Raw genomic sequence first — 22,126 nt, forward strand, 5'->3', positions numbered from 1 at the left:
TTTAGAGGTAAACTAACAACGCTGTGTACTGGCAGTGGATGTTTGACAAAACTCATAATCCTGCATATGGGAAATGTAATTTTGAAGTACACCTTCACTCGTCGCCCATTTCGAATGTCGTTTTGAGTACATATACAGTGCTGTTGATGTCCCATTTCACCCTCCTTACTTCCGCTGAATACTGCCCGGGGGGAATTTATTCGCCATGGAGCAGAAACAGGAGAGAAAGGTATAATCGTTACGTTTCTCCGACCATCGTACATGTATTTGTTGCAATTTTGGAATTGCAAATTGCAATGTTTGATATGTGTGTGCTTTTGAATTTCATAGGATGGAATTGGCGAAGAGATGCCCGTAAGTTATGTTCTTGGTTGTGCGTAACGAGTCGTTCCTGTTGTTGATTTTGCGGGATCCTGCTGTCGGGGTGTCTTTAGCATATTTTCTCCTTGACATGTACTGAGAATGAATTTGGGTTAATTAAAGACAGTGTCCATTGTAATGTCAGGCACAGGGGCTATTTTTTTATCGAATTAACGACTATGCACGATTTCAAATTCTCTTGACAAAATCCAGTACTGCACTACATCATTCCCATTGAACTCCACTCAGACGTACACGATAGGCTGATTGGATTCTTCATACTTGGCGCACAAAGATAGAGATCACTGCCACAGTTGTGCTCCACGTACGCCACATCGTTTGTCAAATATACTATAGTAACCAGCCTATGACTTTGCACATGCCTCGACCAATCGACACTTTACCGCTGCATGTTTCTTATCCGGCAGTCTCTCATCTGGCACATCGGTGTGTGTGTGTGTGTGTGTGTGTGTGTGTGTGTGTGTGTGTGTGTATAGATCAAGGTTGGCAAGGTCAAGGTGAAAGGGGCCAAGGCGACCAAATCCAGTCTTATTGTGCCTGAAGTCAAGAGCATATTGGGTTCTACCACACAGAAAGAGGTAAGACTTTCTCTGCTCAGTGAATAAGTCCAGTGCAACCATTGGACTTGCAAGGCTGTCTCAGACTGTGGACCCGTGTCACAGTTTGTGTGCGACACGTATTCCATTGTGATGTGTGGATCCATGTCACAGTTCTTCTGCTACAAATAATTTAAAAGATTGGGTGCCGAAGAACGCAGGGGCTGAAGGCGCAGCCTAGCATTGTTCTAAAGTGGTCAAATGTTTTTTTTCTCATTCCGCGATCTTGGAGAGCAACATACGATGCGTGTACAGACGGCTCTAGTTAACCCTTTTTGCTCCGCCATTTCTCCATTATTTAGCAAAGGCCGTCGAATTGTGTATAGCACGGAGGGTTAAGGTGTCATGTACATTTTCCACTTCCCAGAACTTCCAAAGTGTCTGGTTGATGTTGGGGATGTCATCTGCATGTGCCAGTGTTGCTGCATGGAATGGTGTTGCTTGTTGTGTCTGGTTGATGTTGGGGATGTCATGTGCATGTGCCAGTGTTGCTGCATGGAAAGGTGTTGCTTTTTGGATTCCCATGGCCAGTGGACTTGCAATACGTGTCCAAACCGAGTGGTGTCTGTCTGGCAGCGGGCTCACTTGGTGACCCGTGGACTTCTTGGTACGCTGAATGTAGTTCAGCATGGTCAACACCAATCAACAGGTCAATGTATGGCTTCTTGCCCAACGCCGGAAATGGTATTTCAGCAAGATGCGTCCACTGCCTCTGCATAGATTGCCAGTTAACCGGTTTCATACGTCCAGAGGGGCGGTCGCTTGTCAGTAGCGCCACCGACGTCTTGACACTTCCGTCCACTGAGTGCAGCTCACACTCTACTGCTGTTGTCATGAGTGTGGCCTCCTTGCCATTTAGAACTGCCACATTTTGTGTATGAGCAGGGCCGCCCAGGCCTAGTAGTGATGCAGCTGTGTGACTGACGTAAGACTGGGTGCTACCATCGTTGACTTTTATACTTCTGTCAGTACTACTGGCGCGGCACTGCGCTGTGTGACTCGGATACCTGTTCAGCTGCCCGAAGGTTGACATACCTTGCACCTCAATCCCTCAACCCCTTGCCTTTTTTTATTGAAAACCACAAACCTTCAGACATGTGAATTTGCACTTATGCAGTGTACATGCGTATGTATAGAGAAGGCAGCACAGAACCGGCAGTGGTGGTGAGGCCTGGGCAGCTCGTCCGACCGTGGTTCTCGGAGTCAACACTGGGCAGACACACCGGACCCGCCTTGACGATGCCGTACTGTTGGCAGTCTGCTGGGCATCTGAAGCAATGGCTGTTGACCTTCACTGTCTGCTGCCGGCTTGTCAGCTTTTCTATCAGGCCCAGTATGCAGTAACGTGCTGTGCTTACGCACACACCCGTCAATGTCGCAGGTTGCTGATCGTGTACAGGACTAGCCGGAATGTCCAGTTCCCACACACCAGAAACATAGCGTGTGTTTCTTGGCGAGGTCCCAACGTTCGCCGACGCTGGCATCGTGGAACGTCTTGCGACTCCAAGGCCTGTATGGTCCTTCTCAGATTACACATGCTCTGCCTGACTTTTCTGACTGGGCGTCTTATGTGTACGGTGATGACGGATTGGTCTGCCGCTGTCAAACTGACGAGCAGTGCCTGGTGCTGTTGCAGGTGCTCCCACTGCCACGCCATGTACAGCTCTGCTGCCACTGTACGGTATTCCATCTCTTGCGGGATCCGCTCGAGAAGCCCCACTACCGTTGGCTGCTTTCTGTGTTCAACTAACCAACACTGGTAGTTGGTGAGCACCGGCTGCAAGGCCGACTGCGGCGCACAAAGACGTACAACGGCCAGGTACAAACAAAGGAGTCTAGACGAGGCAATCCGCGGTGCACGTAGCGCACCTAGTACTACCACAACGGATCCAGGTCATATTGCCCTACACAGATGCTGACAACAGCTATTACAGTACTACGCATGTACATTGTATCTTGACTAGAGCCGTCCGTACAATGTGGTCACGCCACGTGGAAAGTACAACTGTAGAAAACAGTACATGCATTCTTTTTAAAATCTTAAATCTAGCTTGGATCATTCTTGCTGGAAAACGCAACAAATTCAAAGACTTGTGCCGTTTTCCAGCCTGATCGTATTATTTTTGCACCTGATCATCCTATGTTCCGTGGTGATGTGTGAGCTCATGTCACAGTTCTTGTGCTATTCCTTGGTGACACCTGTCAGTTTGTGCGACAAGTGCACACATTGCCCTTGCTTTACATGTAGTCGCTAGTTGCTGCCAATTGGCAGGTGTTATCAGTGGAAGTGAGGGTAGTGTTGAACATTCCTCTACCTGCGGTGTTGGTGCCGGTATGGCTGTGTAACAGTGTGTTGCACGGCAGCAGAGTGTATGTATCTAAGGATAGAGCCATTGCGTTAGGGCATACATTTCACGCCATGTACACAGGTATGTCCATCAATGCTTATGCAATCAGTGCAAGTCAAGAGTAGCTTGAATAGGCTGCTCTATGCACCAGGGTGCAGAGCAATAATGTACACACATGGAACGTTTGGCTATAGTTCCGCGCTCAATGAGCCTTTTCCGCGTGAAGCTTAGCATCGCAGCTGAACAGCACATCATGCCTTGTGTGTGTGCACATCAGGGGCTGTAGGGGCTGTGGTGCTATAAGTATCTCGGTTTGTAGCTGTGGTATTCTATTGTATTGAAGTGTGACTGGGTCCTATGCCTGTACTCCTATATTTATTGCATAGTTCCCTCATCTGACTTTCTTTTGAAACTTGTGTGTGTGTGTCGTGTATTGTGCGCTCATTTGGCTGCTCTTGCGTGCTGTTCTTGCCGGGATTCTAAACCTTAGCTGTTTGAGAACCTGAAGGCAGCGCATACTCACCTGCACGCGTACGGTATCTTTGACAGCGTCTCCAGTCAAGTGGATGCCATGGACGGTAAGTAATCCCCCCGGGCATGCACTTGTGATAGTCAGAGCTCTGCTTGCTTGGTCACATGGATGACTGAGCTATGCATGTGTGCTGCACTACTTATGTCTTGCCTCTGCTGGTGGACGTGTCACTAATCTGTGTAGAGACTTGGACCAGGGTGCACGTTGAAGTGTTCCCGGCTCTCTATGTTCTACATGTACATACCCTGTGCAGTACATGTACATGTACTTGCACAGTAAAACCTGTAACTAAAGACCACCGTGACTAGCGACCAGCCTTGTACTACAGACCACTTCGCCAGGCACGGACGGTCTCACATTCATAATATATGGTTGTGCCGTGCAAACCTCTAACTAGTTTGCGGGTATGTTTCTTTGTTTGTGCATCATTGTAGATGTGGACGCTTTGGAGGTATTGCTCTCGCTGCGGGAGAAGAAGCGACACACTGTTCATGTTGGCATGGAAGCAGGTGCCAATGAAGTGTTGACGGTAGGAGCTGGGTGGTGTATCATTGTGTGTTGTTCTATCAGCTTGGTTAGGCGGTGTCTTACATGTCATCTGGGGTTGTAGACAAAACGACGAAGCATAGCGACAAGCGTTGCACCCATTTTGCCCACCCCTATGAAAACTCCACTGTGCAACGGGTGGCTCGACTTGCTGACCCACCTTTTTCCCCCTGTGTAAGACGCATTGCGTGTATGAGATCACTAGAGAGTACAGAACTATGCCGGCTCATTGCTACGGTTGCGTGGAGTGGCAATAGACCTATATTATCCTGCTGTGTTTCATGTGTGGAGTGATCCCTATTTGTACAGATATGCACACCCTCTCCCTGCTCCCTTCCCTCAATCCCCTACTGGCTACAACCCTAACATCGTTGGTGACTTGCATGTTGGTGTTCAAACAGTAACTGCAATGGTGATACATGGACAGCAATGGTGATACATTGACTTTGTCTCGATCACCTCATCAATTGCTGATCACCATGAGCTGTTTGTTTGGACGTGCCCATGTGGATGCATGTTGTGCTGTAGGGAGGAACACTTGCACAGTGGAGATAGGTTGCCGGGGGGCCGCTGATTCTCCTTGTGGTGGTGTGTATTTTGTAGTTTGCTGCTCTCGGTGATATCGGCACTGGCCGCTCAATGGCGTCTTCTGTTACTGACCAGTCAACATGACATGTACGGTCATGTGTATGTGTGTGTCTGTGCTCGTGCTCGTGCGCACCTGCTCACGTGTGTGCATGTGTCGGTGGCTGCTCATACGTGTGTGCGTATTTCTTCAATGTGTGCAGAATATTAGTGCCCAGATGATCAATGTCTTGGGGGGCGGTGAGCCGATAAAGATCAATGCGTGCATCGGTCATAGTCGATCGTCCTCGTATGATGTAAGTACTAGACAGTATGCTGGTGCAGACATCACCCATGTACATTTTCAGTTGTTAGAAACAAAGTGTTTGTGGGAAGCAAGAAAGCACAAGCATGGAGTCGGCACTTTTTTCCCGGAACATTGCAGAACACCATGCGTTCACTTTCTTTAGTTTCACATGTACAGTCAACTTTGTAAAACATCTCACTTGAACTTCAGACCAAGTTGAATTGATTTGCACGCACATCTCTCTCTCTCTCTCTGGCTTATTCCTTTTTTTTGCTTTCTCCTGCAGATCACCTTCCTCAAGCCGTTTTCACATCAAGTTGCACAATATAAGTAAGTGCTTCAGTAGTCGAGGCATGAACAACTGTTGGCTGTTGGTCTGCGTAGCATTACATGTATCTCCTTGTGTCCCTGTGTATTTATCAAGTCTCCAATTATACTGGACCATGGGTATAGAACCTAATGAACGGTGACTGAGGCAGCAGTGGATTTCTTTCATTTTGGATTTGAACGGGCAAACATTTAGGAAGTTTTAGGGAGTTGAACATTGTTTTGCAACACTCCTGATTGGTGCTGGTGGTGTAGGTGAACTAGTAGTAATAGTTGAATGATGAACCAGCTACAATGCAGCCTCCAAACTCTGAAGAGATTCTTGTCAGTGTCTAACGTTAGGCTGTACTGCAGCTAAGTGAGCTAGAGTACCATAATAGTACATCTTACACGGACTTTCTTCAGTGGCCCTAGGTGAAATCTGACCCAGAGTGCAAAGCTGGCGCCCTGGACCAGTTCCGATTGCATCGCTGTGCAGTGTAGCTGCACATACTAGTATGTAACAGTTATACGATTATCAGCATGCACGCCACGTCCAGGGTGTGAAGGTCTGGCCAAGTCCAGGGCTCCAAGTACTGGTATGCATTTGAACTTATTTTGAAGCCTAGTTCACATTCGACGGGGCGCGACGGGACGCGACGTAAGGATCGACGGGAAGCGACGGGACGGTCTGACGGCGTCCAATGTGAACACCAGGAACGGGAACGCAACCGTACTACCGTACAGATCGGGAAGCGACGGGAAGAGTTGGATCGATCCAACTTTTCATACCGTAGACGGGCGTAGACGGGGACGCAAGCGTACAAAACGGCTGCAATTCTAGTGTGAACAGGAGACGGCGTTGTGCGCCGACTGCTCCCGATTCGTACTTGGAAATTTTTAGCATTTCGAACACTGCGCTTCCCATGATAAGTCACAGAATGGCTAGCACGACTTGAGTTGAATTTTGCAACATAAGATCTCATGTCACTTATTGTATTTTGGGATAGTTCAGAAGCGTGACAGACGAACTATTCTATCATTTCCTGGGGCTGTTATTTGAATGCCACAACTTTCAGGGCTAATTTTGTGGTCTTCATGAAAAACTGGCATTGTGAACTTGATTCCGCTTCTTTCAAGGAGAAATAATTGAAGAGAAGTCCCGAAAAACGAGAAATTAGGTCCGAAAGTCACCCCGTCACGGACCGTGCCTTATGACTCGCGCCGTTCGACGGTGAACGTCGCAACGACTGCTGCATGTCGTGTCGTACAAATCGTACAGGATTTTACAGCTCACCCCAGCCCTCCCGACAAGCCCTTACGTCCCGTACCGTCGGCGTTGCGTCGAATGTGAACTAGGCTTGAGATCGGATTTCACCTAGCTCAACTACTTTATTTCCCCGAATATAAGTTGCACCTTTTACACTAAAAATTCAAGGGCAAAAAGGGATGTGACTTACAATCGAGCATGACTTAGTACTGAAGTGAATAGATTGAAACAATATGGCTCAAACCTGAAAATGGGGGTGCGACTTATAATCGGGGAAATACGGTATACTGTATATCCTCGCTGACTACACAGAGTGGTCAATTGCCATGTTAATATTCTGATGGCTATTTTTGTCTATGCTACTGGGTTGTCTCTTTCTTCTCAGTTTCTTTTCATCTCTCTATCGACGCACTACGAATCATTTCGCCTCGGTGCACACGGACTTGACGACAGGCACTACAATGGGCTTCAAGGTATGGGTCCTATGAAACTCCACCGACATTTTCTGCTTTTACAGTATATCAGCACATCCATACTTGGCAACCCAAGCTCCTTTTTTGTGCTTTCAATCATGGCTATTGGCATTGACCTTGCTTTGTAGTGGTGCTTTTAGAATTTAGATGCGGTGTTGGTTGCTGATCATGATCTTGTGTGTGTATGTGTGTGTGTGTGTGTGTGTGTCCATGTGTGTGCATGTGTATGTGTGCGTGTGTGTGTACATGTGTGTGCATGTGTGCGGCTGGGTGCATGTGCATGTGTGTGTGTGTGTGTGTGTGTGTGTGTGTGTGTGTGTGTTCATGTTTTCCCTTGATGCTATAGGTCCCCACTCGCCTGGGCCAGTATTCATGTGGTTTGTCGTTTGACTGTCGCAATATTACTGATTTGCGGCCTGACACACCACTGCCCATTCGCCTTCATGCTGGCTACGGGACCAAGACTAGCTTTCAGCATTCTTTAGAGTTGAACCTAACAGACTCGCCAGCCTTTCCCAGCAAAGGTGTCCGCTGTCGTCTATCCCAGGTCAGTAGCAACACATCTATGCTGCTCTACTCAATCTGCGGATAGTTCTGTTGCATCCCTTGTGGACTCACCAGCGCAGCACAGAGAAATGAAGTAACATGTTAGCTGACCTGTACCGGGTGGCAATGGTCAATAGGTACTGTAGTATGCGTAGTCTTCAGCTCGGCGAAACTCATTGCAGTACCAACCTGTTTTGAAAATTTGAGGGTGCTTAAGCCTAGTTCACATTCGACGGAGCGCTGACGGTACGGAACGTAGGGGCCTGTCGGGAAGGCTGGGCGAGCTGTAAAATCTTGTACGATTCGTACGACACGACATGCTGCAGTCGTTGCGTCGTTCAACAGCAAACAGCGACAGTCATAAGGCACGGTCCGTGATGGGGTGACTTTTGGACCCAATTTCCAAATACGAATCGGGAGCAGTCGGCGCACGACACCATCTGTTCACACTCAAAATGCAGCTGTTTTGTACGCTTGCGTCCCCGTGTACGCCTGTCTACGGTATGAAAAATTGAATCGATCCAACTCTTCCCGTCGCTTCCCGATCCGTACGGCGGTACGGTTGCGTTCCCGTTCCTGGTGTTCACATTGGACGCCGTCAGACTGTCTCGTCGCTTCCCGTCGATCCTTACGTCGCGTCCCGTCGCGCCGCGTCGAATGTGAACTAGGCTTTACATGAAGAGGGTTGACCAGATGAGGTTGCTAATATGCCGACAGCAAAAGGGTTGTGGTGGCGGGTTGAGATGGCAATTACTCTGGTCAAGCACAATGCGTCATGCGAATGCTCCAGTTGGTCTGTGTACATGTTGGGTTGACACTCAACCTTAGTCAATACGGCCCCAAGTCTTGGGGTGCGTTTGGTTGGTACGAACCAGAACAGGATCGAACAGTCGGTGCACATGGAGCAGCCTGGTGCCAACCAAACGGTACTCCAGAAACAGAGTACTTTTTTGGAAAAGTGCGCCAAACAAAAGTCGCTCCTGTCAAAGTGCACGCATGTACAGTGTACTGTTGTACGATGTGTACAGCGTACTATTACTGCTGGCGGAGTACGTCATGTCCTAGTAATACTCTACGGAAAGCGGGTGGCTCGCGCGCGCGCGCGCGCGCGCGCGGGGTCGATCGAAACATGTTCACAGGACGGGTTTGGTCGACACAAAAAAGGGAGCCTTTCCATGTGATGGTGTGCTTTATTGGCATTTCAGGAACTGTTTCCTGTTTTCCTTATTTGATTGTTCTCTCCATTTGTGGAACGTTGTTGCTTCATTTGCAATGGATGATCACGATGATCACGAACGTCATAGAAAGTGCAGGGCTGTCGCTGCAATAGTAGCTGCCGCTGTCGCCCTTGTCGCCAAGCCCGTCAATGCCAGCGGGTCCTCCTCAACTCGGTCGTTGGAGGAGATTATTTACCTCGCAGTTTGCGGTGATCCTGACTGTGCGGCAGTGTTCGATATCCCTTTACCCCGCCGCACTAGCGTACCGCGACAGGTGGGATACTTCGAGCACGTTATTCCCTCCAGAGCGACATGAATTTCCGCAGCCACTTCCGCCTCTGTCGGCAAACTGTCGACATTGTCGTTGATGCGATACGTGCGTCAGAACACATGCAAGTGGACGTTACAGCCGGTGGAAAGGACATGATTGACGTGAAGAAGCAGGTTCTTCTTTCCCTTTGGTGGCTGAGCTCCAAGAGCTGTATAAGGGAAGTTAGTGACAAGTTCGGTCTGTCCAAGTACACCATCTGGACATCAACGCGACGGGTATGTTTCGCTCTCTGCGACATTGCCCCTCTGATGATCTGCTGGCCGAAAGAGAAAGGTGTTAACGACACACAAGGGCGGTTCCACCAGCTGAAGGGAATCCATGGAATCATTGGTGCCATTGACGGGAGTCATATACCCATCAAAGCCCCGATGGAATCGACCGATGCATACCTGAATCGGAAGAGATTCCACTCTATTGTGCTGCAAGCTGTCTGTGACGCCAATTTGCTATTCACAGATGTGTTTGCTGGTTGGCCTGGTTCGGTTCACGATGCCAGAGTGTTCAACAACAGCCCGCTCAAACATGCCGTGGATGAGCGCAAGGAGGAGTTCTTCCCCAAGGAGAGTTTCATCCTTGGGGACTCTGCATACCCTCTTCTGCCATGGCTGATCACCCCCTATCGTGATGCCGGTAACGTGATGCCAATCCAACGGAATTTAAATTTCAATCATTCATCTTCCCGTGTGGTGATTGAAAAGGCTTTCGCTCTGCTGAAAGGAAGATGGCGGCAGCTCCAAGGCGTCAACGTCACCAACGTGGAGAATGCAACCCACATAACCATAGCCGCATGCGTTCTCCACAATATGGCTATTATGGATGGAGACGAAGTCGCCGACTTCCTGGATAACCTTCCAGAAGAGCCAATAAACAACATGCCGTTGTTCCTGCCACAGGATGCATCTGGTATGGACAAGCGCCAGCGAATTGCAGACTACTTGATGTGACTGATATTGTACCAACCAGTCTTCATGGGTTGAGGCAGAATTACCATTATCAAGTCTCTCTCTTTCTCTCTCTCTCTTTCTCTCTCTCTCTCTCTCTCTCTCTCTCTCTCTCTCTCTCTCTCTCTCTCTTTCTCTCTTTTTCTCTTTTTCTCGCTTTCTGTCTGTCTGTCTCACTCGCTCTCTTGCTCTCTCTCTCTCACTCACTCTCTGTCTCTGTCTCTCTTTCTTTGCCTCTCTCTCTCTGTCCGTCTCCCTGTCTCTGTCTCTCTGTCTGTCTCTGTCTCTCTGTCTGTCTGTCTCTCTCTCTCTCTCTCTCTCTCTCTCTCTCTCTTTCTCTCTCTCTCTCTCTCTCTCTCTCTCTCTCTCTCTCTCTCTCTCTCTCTCTCCCTCTTTCTCTCTCTCTCTCTCTCTCTCTCTCTCTCTCTCTCTCTCTCTCTCTCTCTCTCTCTCTATCTATCTATCCATCCATCTATCTATTTATCTATCTATCCATCCGTCTATCTATCTAGCTCTCGCTTTCTGTCTCTCTCTCTCTCTCTCTCTCTCTCTCCCTCTCTCTCTCTCCCTCTCTCTCCCTCTCTCTCCCTCTCTCTCAACTAACGGTTGAACAAGGCTAGCAAGCAGTAATGGCAAGAACGTATTGTATTGTTCATTTGATTTCCCAAGTGCAAACGGGCTACAAGCCCATTAATTAGAAGACAGGAAATCCAATAAAGGGATATGATTGGTAACGTCTGAGACAACCAAAGAAGATGTGCGGGTGCCCCTCTGCTGGGAAGATCTTGCCGACTGACAGGAGTAATTACAAAAAGTATGAAAACGAAAAAATCAAGGGAGGTACTGTCCATATAAACACTGAAGAAATTTATCACGGCCAGAACACCACATATTCAAGTCACGCTTCAATCCAATGGCAACACACGCACAATTAAAAGCGCATGAACAGCTGTAAAAGACACAACGCCACTTAAAACAACAAGAACAACAACAACAGCATTAAATGCTGCTGAATTTCTCGACAGCACTAGCAAGTCTGTTCAGAACAGATATTTGATCTGTATGCTGCTTGGCAGCCGTTGCCTTCTCCTCGGCGCGCTCTGCCTTGAGCCATTGAAACGCCTCAGACTGTTGTGGCTTGTTGGTCGAGGATCGTCGGCGTTTCTTCGTCGGTACTGCAGTGGTAACTGCTTCTTGTTCTCCACCATCATCTTGCGCTGCATCGCCATCGTCAATCGCTGCTTGAACTGCATTAGCGGCCCGTTTTATAGGTTGGGCAGCTGTTGGCAAAGATCCGGCAACGCACTGTGGCCGGACGTTGGGCTTCTCTCCCAGGACCGCATTCATTTCACTGTAGAATGCAGGCTCCTTCTTCCTGTCCGCTCCGGTTTGGTTTTGCGAATCGACAAATGCCTTGTAACCACGGAGCAGGCTTTTCCACCTGTTCTCGCACTGCTCCGCCGTTGGATAGGATTGATCGAGTTCGGGGTTATTTTCTTCTATGTCCGAGGCGATTCGCTGCCAGATGGATTTCTTTTTATAATTTATGTCGCTGAACAGTGGGTCGCGCTTACTTCTTGATTGAATGGGGTCGAGCGTCAACTTCGTGGACCACACAAAGCCTGCCTTTTTCTCTATGATCTCGACCTTGTCGCTGCCATCGTCGCTCTTTTCGCTGTGATCGGCACTCAAAGACAGGGGGTCAGCCATTGTTCAACGGAAATGATATACGCTCCACGAGTAGAAACAAGTTTGGACCAAACCAGAAGGAAACTTCAAAGAGAAATGACTACTTCCACAAAACAAGAAAATATTATTATTATGTCCAGACACAATGGGGAGCGCGATCTACGTTATTACTTTCGTCCGCGAAGGAGCCTCACCTGTGCTTCTTTCCCCTTTACGGCAGTAGAGTCCACGATCTGAAAGAGCGCTACTATTGAGTATACGGTACACCATGGTACACAACTCGCGCCAACTACAACACAAAGCCGTACGCACGTGATCCTTATTTGGACAAAATCGATGTTCCCGCCAGGTTTCACTGTGAAAAAGTGAAACTGCTCGGTCTGCTCCGGCCTCGAGGCCGGAGCAAGCAGAACATGTTCTGGCCGACCCAGAACAGGTGCAGTCCCAACCAAACGCGCTGTTCTGGTGAATCTTGTTCTAGTTTGTACCAACCAAACGCGCCCTTGTTCTACATCCACTGCTTGACCCGCCTGGTACCTGTACAACTACATGTACTACAGTTGCAGTCAGTGAAATCCGACCCAAAGTGCTAAACTGGCGTGCTGGACCAGTTTCCATTACATCACACCGTATTTGTACACGTGCTGTACTGTACATCCAGCAGCACTCGCAGCACTTCCAGGCTGTCAAAGACCGTGCGAGTGGAGGGTGCCGAGTCTACTTTTCGGGTCGGTTTTCACCTACGTGCACATGTAGTACAAATGTCATGTACTGATAGAGGGCTTCGGTGACAGCACTCATCATAATAATGTAATGTCATGACTCATGAAATCAGCGCACCGCACACTGGCCCATAGCCGCATTCACATACTCTTGTTTATGGATTTGGTGGATCGTAACGACTACTGTACAGGCAGAAAATTTCGTCGTTCGATAATTTCGTCCAACTCCAAAGAAAGGGAGTTCGTTGAAAATTTAGTCCATGGACCATAAGATTGTATTGAAAAGCTGCTTCTACAGTATGTGATTTCATCCTCAGCGTTATGCTGGTTATATGATTACATAATCAGTGCTCTAGTGGCTATGGGATTACGTTATCAGTGGTGTGTGTGTGTGTGTGTGTGTGTGTGTGTGTGTGTGTGTGTGTGTGTGTGTGTGTGTGTGTGTGTGTGTCGTCCCATTTGGTGCAGTGGTATGTGCAGCGATTTCCAATCGATAGGTTGCGGGTTCGATTCCCGACGATTATGGTCACACACGTCTTTCTTCTCTTTCTCAGTCTCTTCCTGACTTTTCTTTCATTCTCCTGGGTGGTTACCAACAGTCAGTGCATGCCGGAGTATGTGGTGTGATGCGTGTGCATGAAAAAAATGAAAAAGACCAAAAAGTAGGGATTCACTGGCCAGAAAAAGCCACTTCATAGCTGTGTGGTGTAGACCAGGCTGAATAGTGGCGGTCGATTCTTCAGCCTTGCAAGCTGTTGAATGGTGCAATCCCAGCACAAGCTGCTATGGCTTCTGCTGTAGCATCGCTATCATCGCCTCCGGCGATGGGCGTCCAATGGTGTGTGTGTTATGCATGTGTGTGCGAACTTGTGTGTGTTTATGCGCATGCGTACTTGATTCGACTGATCCAGGAAGTCGCAACACTGGACTCTTTCAACGAGGGTAAACGATTCTTCAAAACCGACGGCGATGTTCAAGTGAACTCTCGCGTGCCATTCACTCCCCTTGTGAGTATATGCACCATGCATATGCATATGCGTGCCTGTATTTGATTGACCTGGGCTTATCTGTGAGTGTGTTGACGAGTTCTCCAACTGTGTTGTTTCACAGTCATGGGGAATTCAGGGGCTAATAGCCTAAATATGTGTACGATGGATTACTGATCTCGGGGTACCCGCTCCCTCGCCATGTTTGGTCATTGGGTATTTGCTCGTATTGTTCCAAAGATAGCAGGACAGGTAAAATGTAGCTTGTGTTGTGAGTGCCTGAGCTTCATTCTACCTGTTCATCTCATTGCATGTAGGTGTTTTCATCGTCACTTCAAGCTGGTGGCATTTTCTCGAACATGGAGAGGATTCCTATCAGCGATCTGTAAGTTCTGAGTGGCCGCAGTCATTAATGATAATGTGCACACACGGCTTGCTACTAGCACTCAGTGGTAGCGTTGTAGTTTTACTGACTACTACATCGACATGATCCTGTAGTAGCTAGTAGTATCGCCATGTGATGAAATTGTTTACAGGCGCAGTCTACTTGCGATGGGCCACACACTTTAACCCATGTGCTTGCAATAAGCCACACACGTTTGCGATCGGAACTGCGTGTGGCTGGTTGCAAGTGCATGTTTCATGTCGAAGTGAGGGGGGGGGGGGGGGGATGCGAGTCACAGCATTGCTTCTTCAGCATGAGTGAAGCATGTTCAGTGAACAGACACACACACATACGCACGTACATACATACACACACACACACGCCTGTCCTGTCCTGTAGAGCCATTACCACTAGGGTCACGTGGGCCCCGGAGGGGCAGCAGAGAGAAAGAGAAAGACCACGCCACCCGATGGCGCTCCAGATGCGAGACTAGTCGGAACCGGCGAGAGCAGATACAAATATGCGGGAACTTGTCCCGTTCTCTAGCCGCTGTACGGTGGCAGTGCGTTGAACAGCGATGGCGATTGCGCCCCTGGGTTGAGCGGAAACAACGATTGCAGATGTCACAGTGAGCACTGCAGCAACTCCGAGCGGTAGTGTCACCGGTGACAACAGCAGCTGGTTCGGTTGGTACTGGGCGCGAGGTAGAAGCGGAGCAACGATGCACAGCCAAGGCTCCGGAACCAACGATGACACCGAGGGCACTGACATGCACCTCTCTGCTCCGAAACCGGCTTCTGCCGTTCAGCCGTGCACGTGTGCCTAGCGAGGTCGCCCTGGCGTGCGAAGTGCCGGGCGCATGTGAAGCAAGTCACCAGTGCCGGTACTGGGGGATCCGGGGCGTCCGAGGTGTAAGCCAACCTCCAGTCTGGGCGAGAGTCACAGGCCACTCTGTACCAGTCCGCTTCAAGGTCTCGTGAGCGGAGGTCCTTCACAGCGCAGTCTTTCCACCGCCGACGTGGGCCATGTGCCGGGCGACGAGATGGCAGGGTGCCGAACAGCAACTGTTTGGGCAATCGCACGTCCATGCGGGCGACATGGCCTAGCCACTCGAGGCGCCGATGCTGAACCTTGGTGACGATGGTTTCGGAATCACCCCACCACTCAAGCAGCTGGTTGTTTGATATGTGGTCATCCCAGCAACGATGGCACGTGATACCCAATGTCGATCGCACGCATTGCATCGCATGTGGAAAACAGACATGTGAAGAAGTGAAACGTGAAGAAACCAAGATGGGAATGGTTTCTTCATGACCAAACAACTTCAGTAAGGGTTTGTGGTCGGTTCTGAGGATGAAGTTCCGCCCAAGTAAGAATTGTCTGAATTTAGTGACTCCGAAAACCAATGCTAGTGATTCTCTCTCAATGTCGGAGTACCGCTTTTCGGCATCGGTCAACAAACGCGATGCATACGCCACTGGTTGTAGTGAACCGTTTTCCATTTGGAGTACTACTGCCCCCAGGCCAATGCCCGAAGCACCTGTTTGCAGTACGGTTTCTTTGTCAGGATCGAAATGGACTAGAACCGTGTCAGAACATAGAGCCGCTTTGATTTTCTCGACCGCCGTCTGCTCCGCCATTTCCCATTTCCATGCTGCATGCTTTAAGCAAGGCGTAACGGTGCCATTGTGTTGGCGAAATGAGGAACAAACCGACGCAGGTAATTTGCTGTTCCAATGAATGACTGCAACTCTGAAACAGTAGAAGGGGGTTTAGCTAACGACAGAGACTCGATCTTTGCCGCGCTTGGGATGATGCCCCTCTCAGAGATAGTGTGCCCCAGGAAATTTATTTCATCTACTTGTAGCATTACCTCGAATTTAGCTGGTTTTATTTCATGCCAACCTCTTCCAGCCTAGTCAAAACCGTTTTCAGGTCAGCTAGGTATTCCTCTGTAGTTTTTCCAGTTACCAGAATATCATCGATGTACACGACACATCCAGGGATGTCGGCCAGAATAGCTTCCATCGTACGTTGGAATATCGACACTGCTGGATGTATGCCAAACGGCAACCGTGTGTATTCAAACAGCCCTTGTGTGTAGAAATTGTAGTGAATGTGCGCGATTCCGGTTCTAATTCCAACTGATGATAGGCTTGGGAGAGATCGAGCTCTTTTGTGAAGTTCGTTCCATTTGATAACTTCGTAAGCATTTCATCCAAACGAGGCAGTGGGAAAGATTCAAGCTCTGAATTTGCATTTATGGTACGGGACTAATCTGCACAAATGCGAATGCTCCCATCTGGCTTTAGTACTGGCACAGTGGGAGACGCCCATTTAGAGAAATTCACTTTCTGTATAATGCCACTCGATTCCAAATCATCCAGCGTTCGCTCGTATTTCTCTCGAATTGCAAAAGGTATGGTACGCGCCTTCATGCACACTGGGTGATTTTCACGGACCCGCAAACGAACTTGAGTGGATTTCAGTTTTCCTACCGTGGATGTGTCAAACAACTCCGGATACATTGCCATAAATTCCTCCCGAATTTTAGCTCGCTCAATTGCATTATCAATTTCCAAAGTAACGGTAAAGATCTCTTTCCATTGCAGCTGCAAAACTGACAGTAGATCCCTTCCCAACAAAGAAGGACCCGGTGCATCCACCACACGGAGGACAACATTCTTTGTTTGTCCATTTACTTTGACAGTGAATTCGTGCTCGCCACGACATGGTATTTCTGAACCTGAAAAACCCTTCAAACGTACACTTGCAGGAGATAGTGACGTAGTTGGAACACCCAATTTCTCAAAATCCCTTAGGGTGAGCAGGGAGATGCTACTGCCTGTCTGCCTGTGTCCACTTCCATTTTAATAGGGTAGGGTATGTCATTCACTTCCACATCAACAGTGTACGGGGGAATTCTACTACGATCTCCATGATCCCGAATTACGACACATGCACACACACATGCATGCATGCACGCACGCACGCACGCATACTATGGAAAGTCTTCCCCAGTATTGGTCATCAGGACAGTGGAGGTTGTAACTTGCAGAGCACGGCAAGCTATGTACACCTGATTACGGTTAACATGTACTGTGCATTGCCCAAAGTTGCTTTTCATTCTGAACCGACATTGGCAGGTTTGTGTGTATGTACTTTTCTCCGACCGACTGCAGTTCAGCACGCAGTTCATTTTCTCAGTTGTTTATATGCTATGTGTATGTGTGCCTGTTGTTGCTGGCCTTCTTCTCTTGGACAGATTCTTCCTTGGAGGTCCGCAGTCCATCCGTGGTTATCGTCTGCGCGGAGTGGGTCCCAGGGCTGGCAGTAAGTGGATGGATGCGGATGTGTGTGGGCATGCTTGCGTGCGTGTGTGTGTGTGTGTGTGTGTGTGCCCTGTTTTAAAGGTGTGGATTTGTGTCACGCGTGCAGGCCAGACTGGTGAAGCAATAGCGTACTCTTTCTCCTTTTTTCTTCTCCTCCTTCAGTCTCGTATCAGCTCCTCAAGTTACAGATGTTGACACTTGCTATTGTTACCTTGTGTGTTCTTTCTTGTTCATCACTTACCCCATAGATGCTAGTCTGGGTGGCACAGCGTTTGTAGCAGCAGGTGCACATCTTTTCTCACCGTTGCCCTACATATCATCCGACAGATTTCGCTTGCATCTGTTCGCAACCGGTGGTAGTTTACTGAGTGAAACTCCATGTAAGTTCTGCCTAGCAATGCTGCTGGTGTTGCATTTGAAACTATTCTTGTTGTTGCGTATGTATTCTGGTGTGTGTGTCCGAGTGTGTCCGAGAGTGTGTGTGTGTGTGTGTGTGTGTGTAACGACATGGCCCGACACAAGTACATTGCCCAGCGGAAGTTGCCTGTGTCACAACAGAAGGGTGCCAGGCAATGTATGAAGTGCATGCGGTGGTTGAGGAGCGCTGGAGGACTGGCTGTGCATCGCTGTCCTGTGTCCACGGATGTCCCCACTGTATCCATTCGCCATGAATCTGACTCTTTGCGATGTGATGTTTGTCGCCGCTCTTTCCGCTCTCGTTCTGGTTTGAGCCGTCATCACTGTGACCGTGCGAAACGGATGTCACGTGCAGCCAGGAACAACTGCCGTCATGAATGCGAGCATTGCGAAAGACGGTTCTCAAGGCCACAGGACTTGCAACGCCATGCCAAATATTGTTGACTTTGCGATTTCTCTCTCTTCTCTTCTCTCTTCTTGTCGTTGTCTCCCGCTTCTGGGAGCGGCGTGGCCCGATAGGGTAGCTGTACATAGTAGTAGTAGTAGTAGTGTGTGTGTGTGTATGTGTGTGTGTGTGTGTGTGTGTGTGTGTGTGTGTGTGTGTGTGTGTGTGTGGAATCTACGATTCTGGTCACACACGTCTTTCTTCTCTTTCTCAGACTCTTCCTGACTTTTCTTTCATTCTCCTGGGTGGTTACCAACAGCCAGTGCATGCCGGAGTATGTGGTGTGATGTGTGTGCGGGAAAAAAAGGAAAAAAAAAGAAAAAAATGGAAAAGACCAAAAAAAGGGATTCACTGGCCAGAAATTGTCACTCCAAATAGCTGTATGGTGTAGACCAGGCTGAATAGTGACGGTCAATTCTTCAGCCTTGCAAGCTGTTGAATGGTGTAATCCCAGCACAAGTTGCTATGGCTTCTGCCGTAGCATTGCTATCATCGCCTCCGGCGATGGGCGTCAAAGGTCAGGTCAGGTGTGTGTGTGTGTGTGTGTGCGTATGCTTGCGTGCTTGTGTGCTTATCTGTGTGTCCTGATGTACGTGTCTCACACAATATGTCTACATTGGCGAGTTAGATTAGTGAGACACACCTGTTATAATTCCCATGCTCAAACAGACGTTTGTGAAACATGCTTGATTTTTTTGTGGGAAGCTATTTAGCCTGTTAAGCCTGGATTGTTGCAGAGGAACATGTAGGTCTGAACCAGGGATCCATTCGTTCTCAAATAACGGTTCATATGGTCGCGTAAACTAACTACTACTAAACTGTGACCCTGGGCACCATAAGGATGGATGTAGTCAAGACTAGTGTTCCTAGAAGCACCGCGACTAGTGTTTCTAGAAGTACCGCTTCCACCTTGCCATCAGCTGCCAAAGCCGTCGTTGTCTATGGTACTAGCAAGAGTACAGAACCTCCAGAGTATGCAACTCTGTGCATTGGTGCCTCAGCCTGGCCTGGGGCACTGCCACACAAACACTGTTTTCGAAGGTGCCGGCATTCTTTTCACCATAGTGCCATACTAGCTGGCATCCTTATCAGGTATTACACATGCTATTCAGTATTCACCTTCTGGCTGAAGTACAAAGTGCAGCGATAATTGTAGTTGACATGTGTGACCATTACACCATTGATTAGTACGTGTGAACGTATCCCCGGGTGATTTAGTTATTCTCTGGCAGGGATTTAAATTTCAGCCACCTCTCAACCGTTGGGCTTAACATGACAGCACGGCACTAAATTTTCGGCGCAGGGCTAAATATCTTCACAACATACAATATGCATTGTATTCCTTTCTGCAGCTCGCCATAGCCCTCTATCCCGGACAGCAAGGTTGTTTCAGCGTGAATTTGCCTGGTCGTATGGCGTTGGTTTGGCAGTGAATGTCGGTGTTGGTCGCATTGAATTTAATTATTGCTTCCCACGGCCCGGGGAAGTACAGTCCAGGTGAGATAGATTTACATGACATTGTGTGTGCTGTCTGAGGATTTAGCAACACAGCCTGAAATTACAGTAAAACCTGTCTAAGGCGACCGCTCACTGGACCTTCAAAATGTGATCGCTGTGTACAGGTGGTCTCCTTATCCAGGGTCATTTGACTGAAATTGACAATTGACTGGTGGTAGTGGTCCCCTTGGACAGTTGGTCGCCGTATCCGAGTGGTCGCCTTGACAGGCTTACTGTAGCCTGTAATTACGTGTGTGTGCGTGTGTTCACGTGTGCGTGCGTGTGTTCACGTGTGCGTGCGTGTGTTCACGTGTGCGTGCGTGTGTTCACGTGTGCATGCGTGTGTTCACGTGTGCGTGCGTGTGTTCACGTGTGCGTGTGTTCACGTGTGCGTGCGTGTGTTCACGTGCACGTGCATGTGGAAGGGACGGCCCAACTGCTTACTCTGTGATGAAAAATAGCTTTGAGATAGAGCTTGGGTTTGAATGGGGGTTGCCTGGGGGCTGTATTGACTCTGTATGCAATAATCGGTTGCAGTAATAGAACTACTGGTGCTTCCCGGACCTTTTGAGATTTGGAGTGCCTGTGCTCAGCAAAATGTGTTCCGTACTGGAGCCCTCTCGGATTACACATCCTCTTGAATAAAAGACCGCGAAGGCCCTTCACAGAATAAAGTTCATTCTCGAATAAAAGTCCTGGGTCAACGGTAGTTGCCCCGTATGACATAGTGCATGCAATACACAGATATGAAGGTACAAGTAAAACCTGCAACGGTGACCGCTCCACCAAAACGACCACTTTTCCTTGTCATGGACCGTTCCCAGTCAAGCGGCCACTCAGTCGATGTGACCAACGATTACCCGTCCGTGACCACATTGTACCCCCCCCCCCCCCCCTGCATGTACATTGTACCCCCCCCCCTGCCCCTGCCTGTACAACGATTCACCATACACACCAGTGCAGGAAGTGTACTGAAGCAATTAGTTTGCCTGACTGCTCTAGGGGCGCATGAACCATGGTCAGCGGTTGTGCTTGATCATCACCACTGATGCAGGGATTGCATAAGCACTTATGCACTGCGAATAACATAGGTGTACTATAGCAGTATGAGGTACTGATCAGAATGATTTATCATAATGTATGACGTACTTAACCTGAATAAGAGGACGTAGTCCCTTCAGCAGACCTTTTTGACAGATTTTACTGAGTCTGTATCTTGTATCTGCATCTTTAGGAAGGGATTTTATTTTAATGAAATGGCTGCAGTAGAGTTCGCACGCCCTTGTTACCAAAGAGATTTCTTCAAATGGTATTATGAAACAAATTCCAATATTTTTTGTGTTATCATGTTGGTCGTGTTCCTCTGCTCACTACTAGTCCTCTGCAAGGTCTGCACGTCGGTCTGGGTATCAATTTTCTCTGATCAGCTGCTGCTGTTGTCATCATTCTCCCAGCCACTACCGCTAGTCGTTGATTGATGGGGTTCATCGTGATATATTGATTAGGTTCATGATGGTGGAGACCCTGCAGAGAACCAGCCAAGGAGGTTGACCCGTGTTGTCGGAATCGGTAATGAACAGCTGACTAGCAGGATATCCACCACCGTGTGCCAGCTAACAGCCGGGCGTCCTGTGCAATCAGGGCCGTCCCGGCCTACCGAACAGCGCCGTCATCTTGATTTCTGCGATTTTCCAGCTGTCGCCGAATCGCTGTCATGCCAATTTCAGATGTGTCTTTTCAGGCACGCTTGTAGCCATGTACATAATTTTTGCCACACGAGAAGAGTCGCAAAAGACGTCTTTTCGTGGCTCTCGCAGCAAGTGTACAAACTGAACATTTAATGTCTCGTCCCGTTTTAGCATTTTGCTAGACCTAGTTATGTTATCATACGTTTGTCCTTTTGAAGACTCCATAGGATTATTTCGTATGTTTTTGCTCTGGCTTATTTTACAAGTAGCTAGGAGTAAATTTCTATCGTATTCTTTTTTTTTCATAATGCCCCACATACAACAACATAGTTTTGATTAAGAAAGTGTCTGCTCCGAACGTCGGAGCTTATGCTTCCTGCCGGTTGATTTTGTGAATTGGATTTGGCATCAAGCACCAATTTATTCATTGGCAAGATGTCCAAGATAACAATGTCAAAGATGATACACACAGTACACGGTGAAACTGCTGCACTTTGGATAAAAGTATGGAGAAAGGGGTGTGTATGCAGTGTATGTAGTTTTGAAGAAACGTCACGTTCATATATATTGCCGGGTGTCCCGCACATGTCCCTTATCGGGCTTATCG

The 22,126-nt window shown here is 48.5% G+C and overlaps 1 protein-coding gene across 1 annotated transcript; it reads left to right on the forward strand.

The window, feature by feature from the left end:
- The first annotated feature begins 63 nt into the window (after window positions 1-63).
- Window positions 64-21,894, forward strand: LOC135813935 (sorting and assembly machinery component 50 homolog B-like). Its single transcript, XM_065326978.1, has 15 exons — window positions 64-229; window positions 331-354; window positions 858-959; window positions 3,816-3,903; window positions 4,292-4,386; window positions 5,192-5,284; window positions 5,561-5,604; window positions 7,236-7,323; window positions 7,670-7,870; window positions 13,681-13,776; window positions 14,073-14,140; window positions 17,406-17,473; window positions 17,721-17,852; window positions 19,687-19,831; window positions 21,209-21,894. The coding sequence occupies exons 1-15, from the start codon at window positions 206-208 to the stop codon at window positions 21,252-21,254; spliced, it is 1,314 nt and encodes a 437-aa protein (XP_065183050.1). The 5' UTR covers window positions 64-205; the 3' UTR covers window positions 21,255-21,894.
- The last annotated feature ends 232 nt before the right edge of the window (window positions 21,895-22,126 follow it).

This window comes from Sycon ciliatum, chromosome 4 (genome assembly GCF_964019385.1).
Source record: "Sycon ciliatum chromosome 4, ocSycCili1.1, whole genome shotgun sequence".
NCBI classification, from domain to species: Eukaryota; Metazoa; Porifera; class Calcarea; order Leucosolenida; family Sycettidae; genus Sycon; species Sycon ciliatum.

Excerpts from the sequence above, each read along its gene's own strand:
- LOC135813935 (XM_065326978.1), top strand. The coding sequence starts at position 206 with ATGGAGCAGAAACAGGAGAGAAAG. Across the intron at positions 960-3,815 it reads GTTCTACCACACAGAAAGAG|CTGTTTGAGAACCTGAAGGC; the intron begins GTAAGACTTTCT and ends TCTAAACCTTAG. Across the intron at positions 5,285-5,560 it reads GTCGATCGTCCTCGTATGAT|ATCACCTTCCTCAAGCCGTT; the intron begins GTAAGTACTAGA and ends TTTCTCCTGCAG.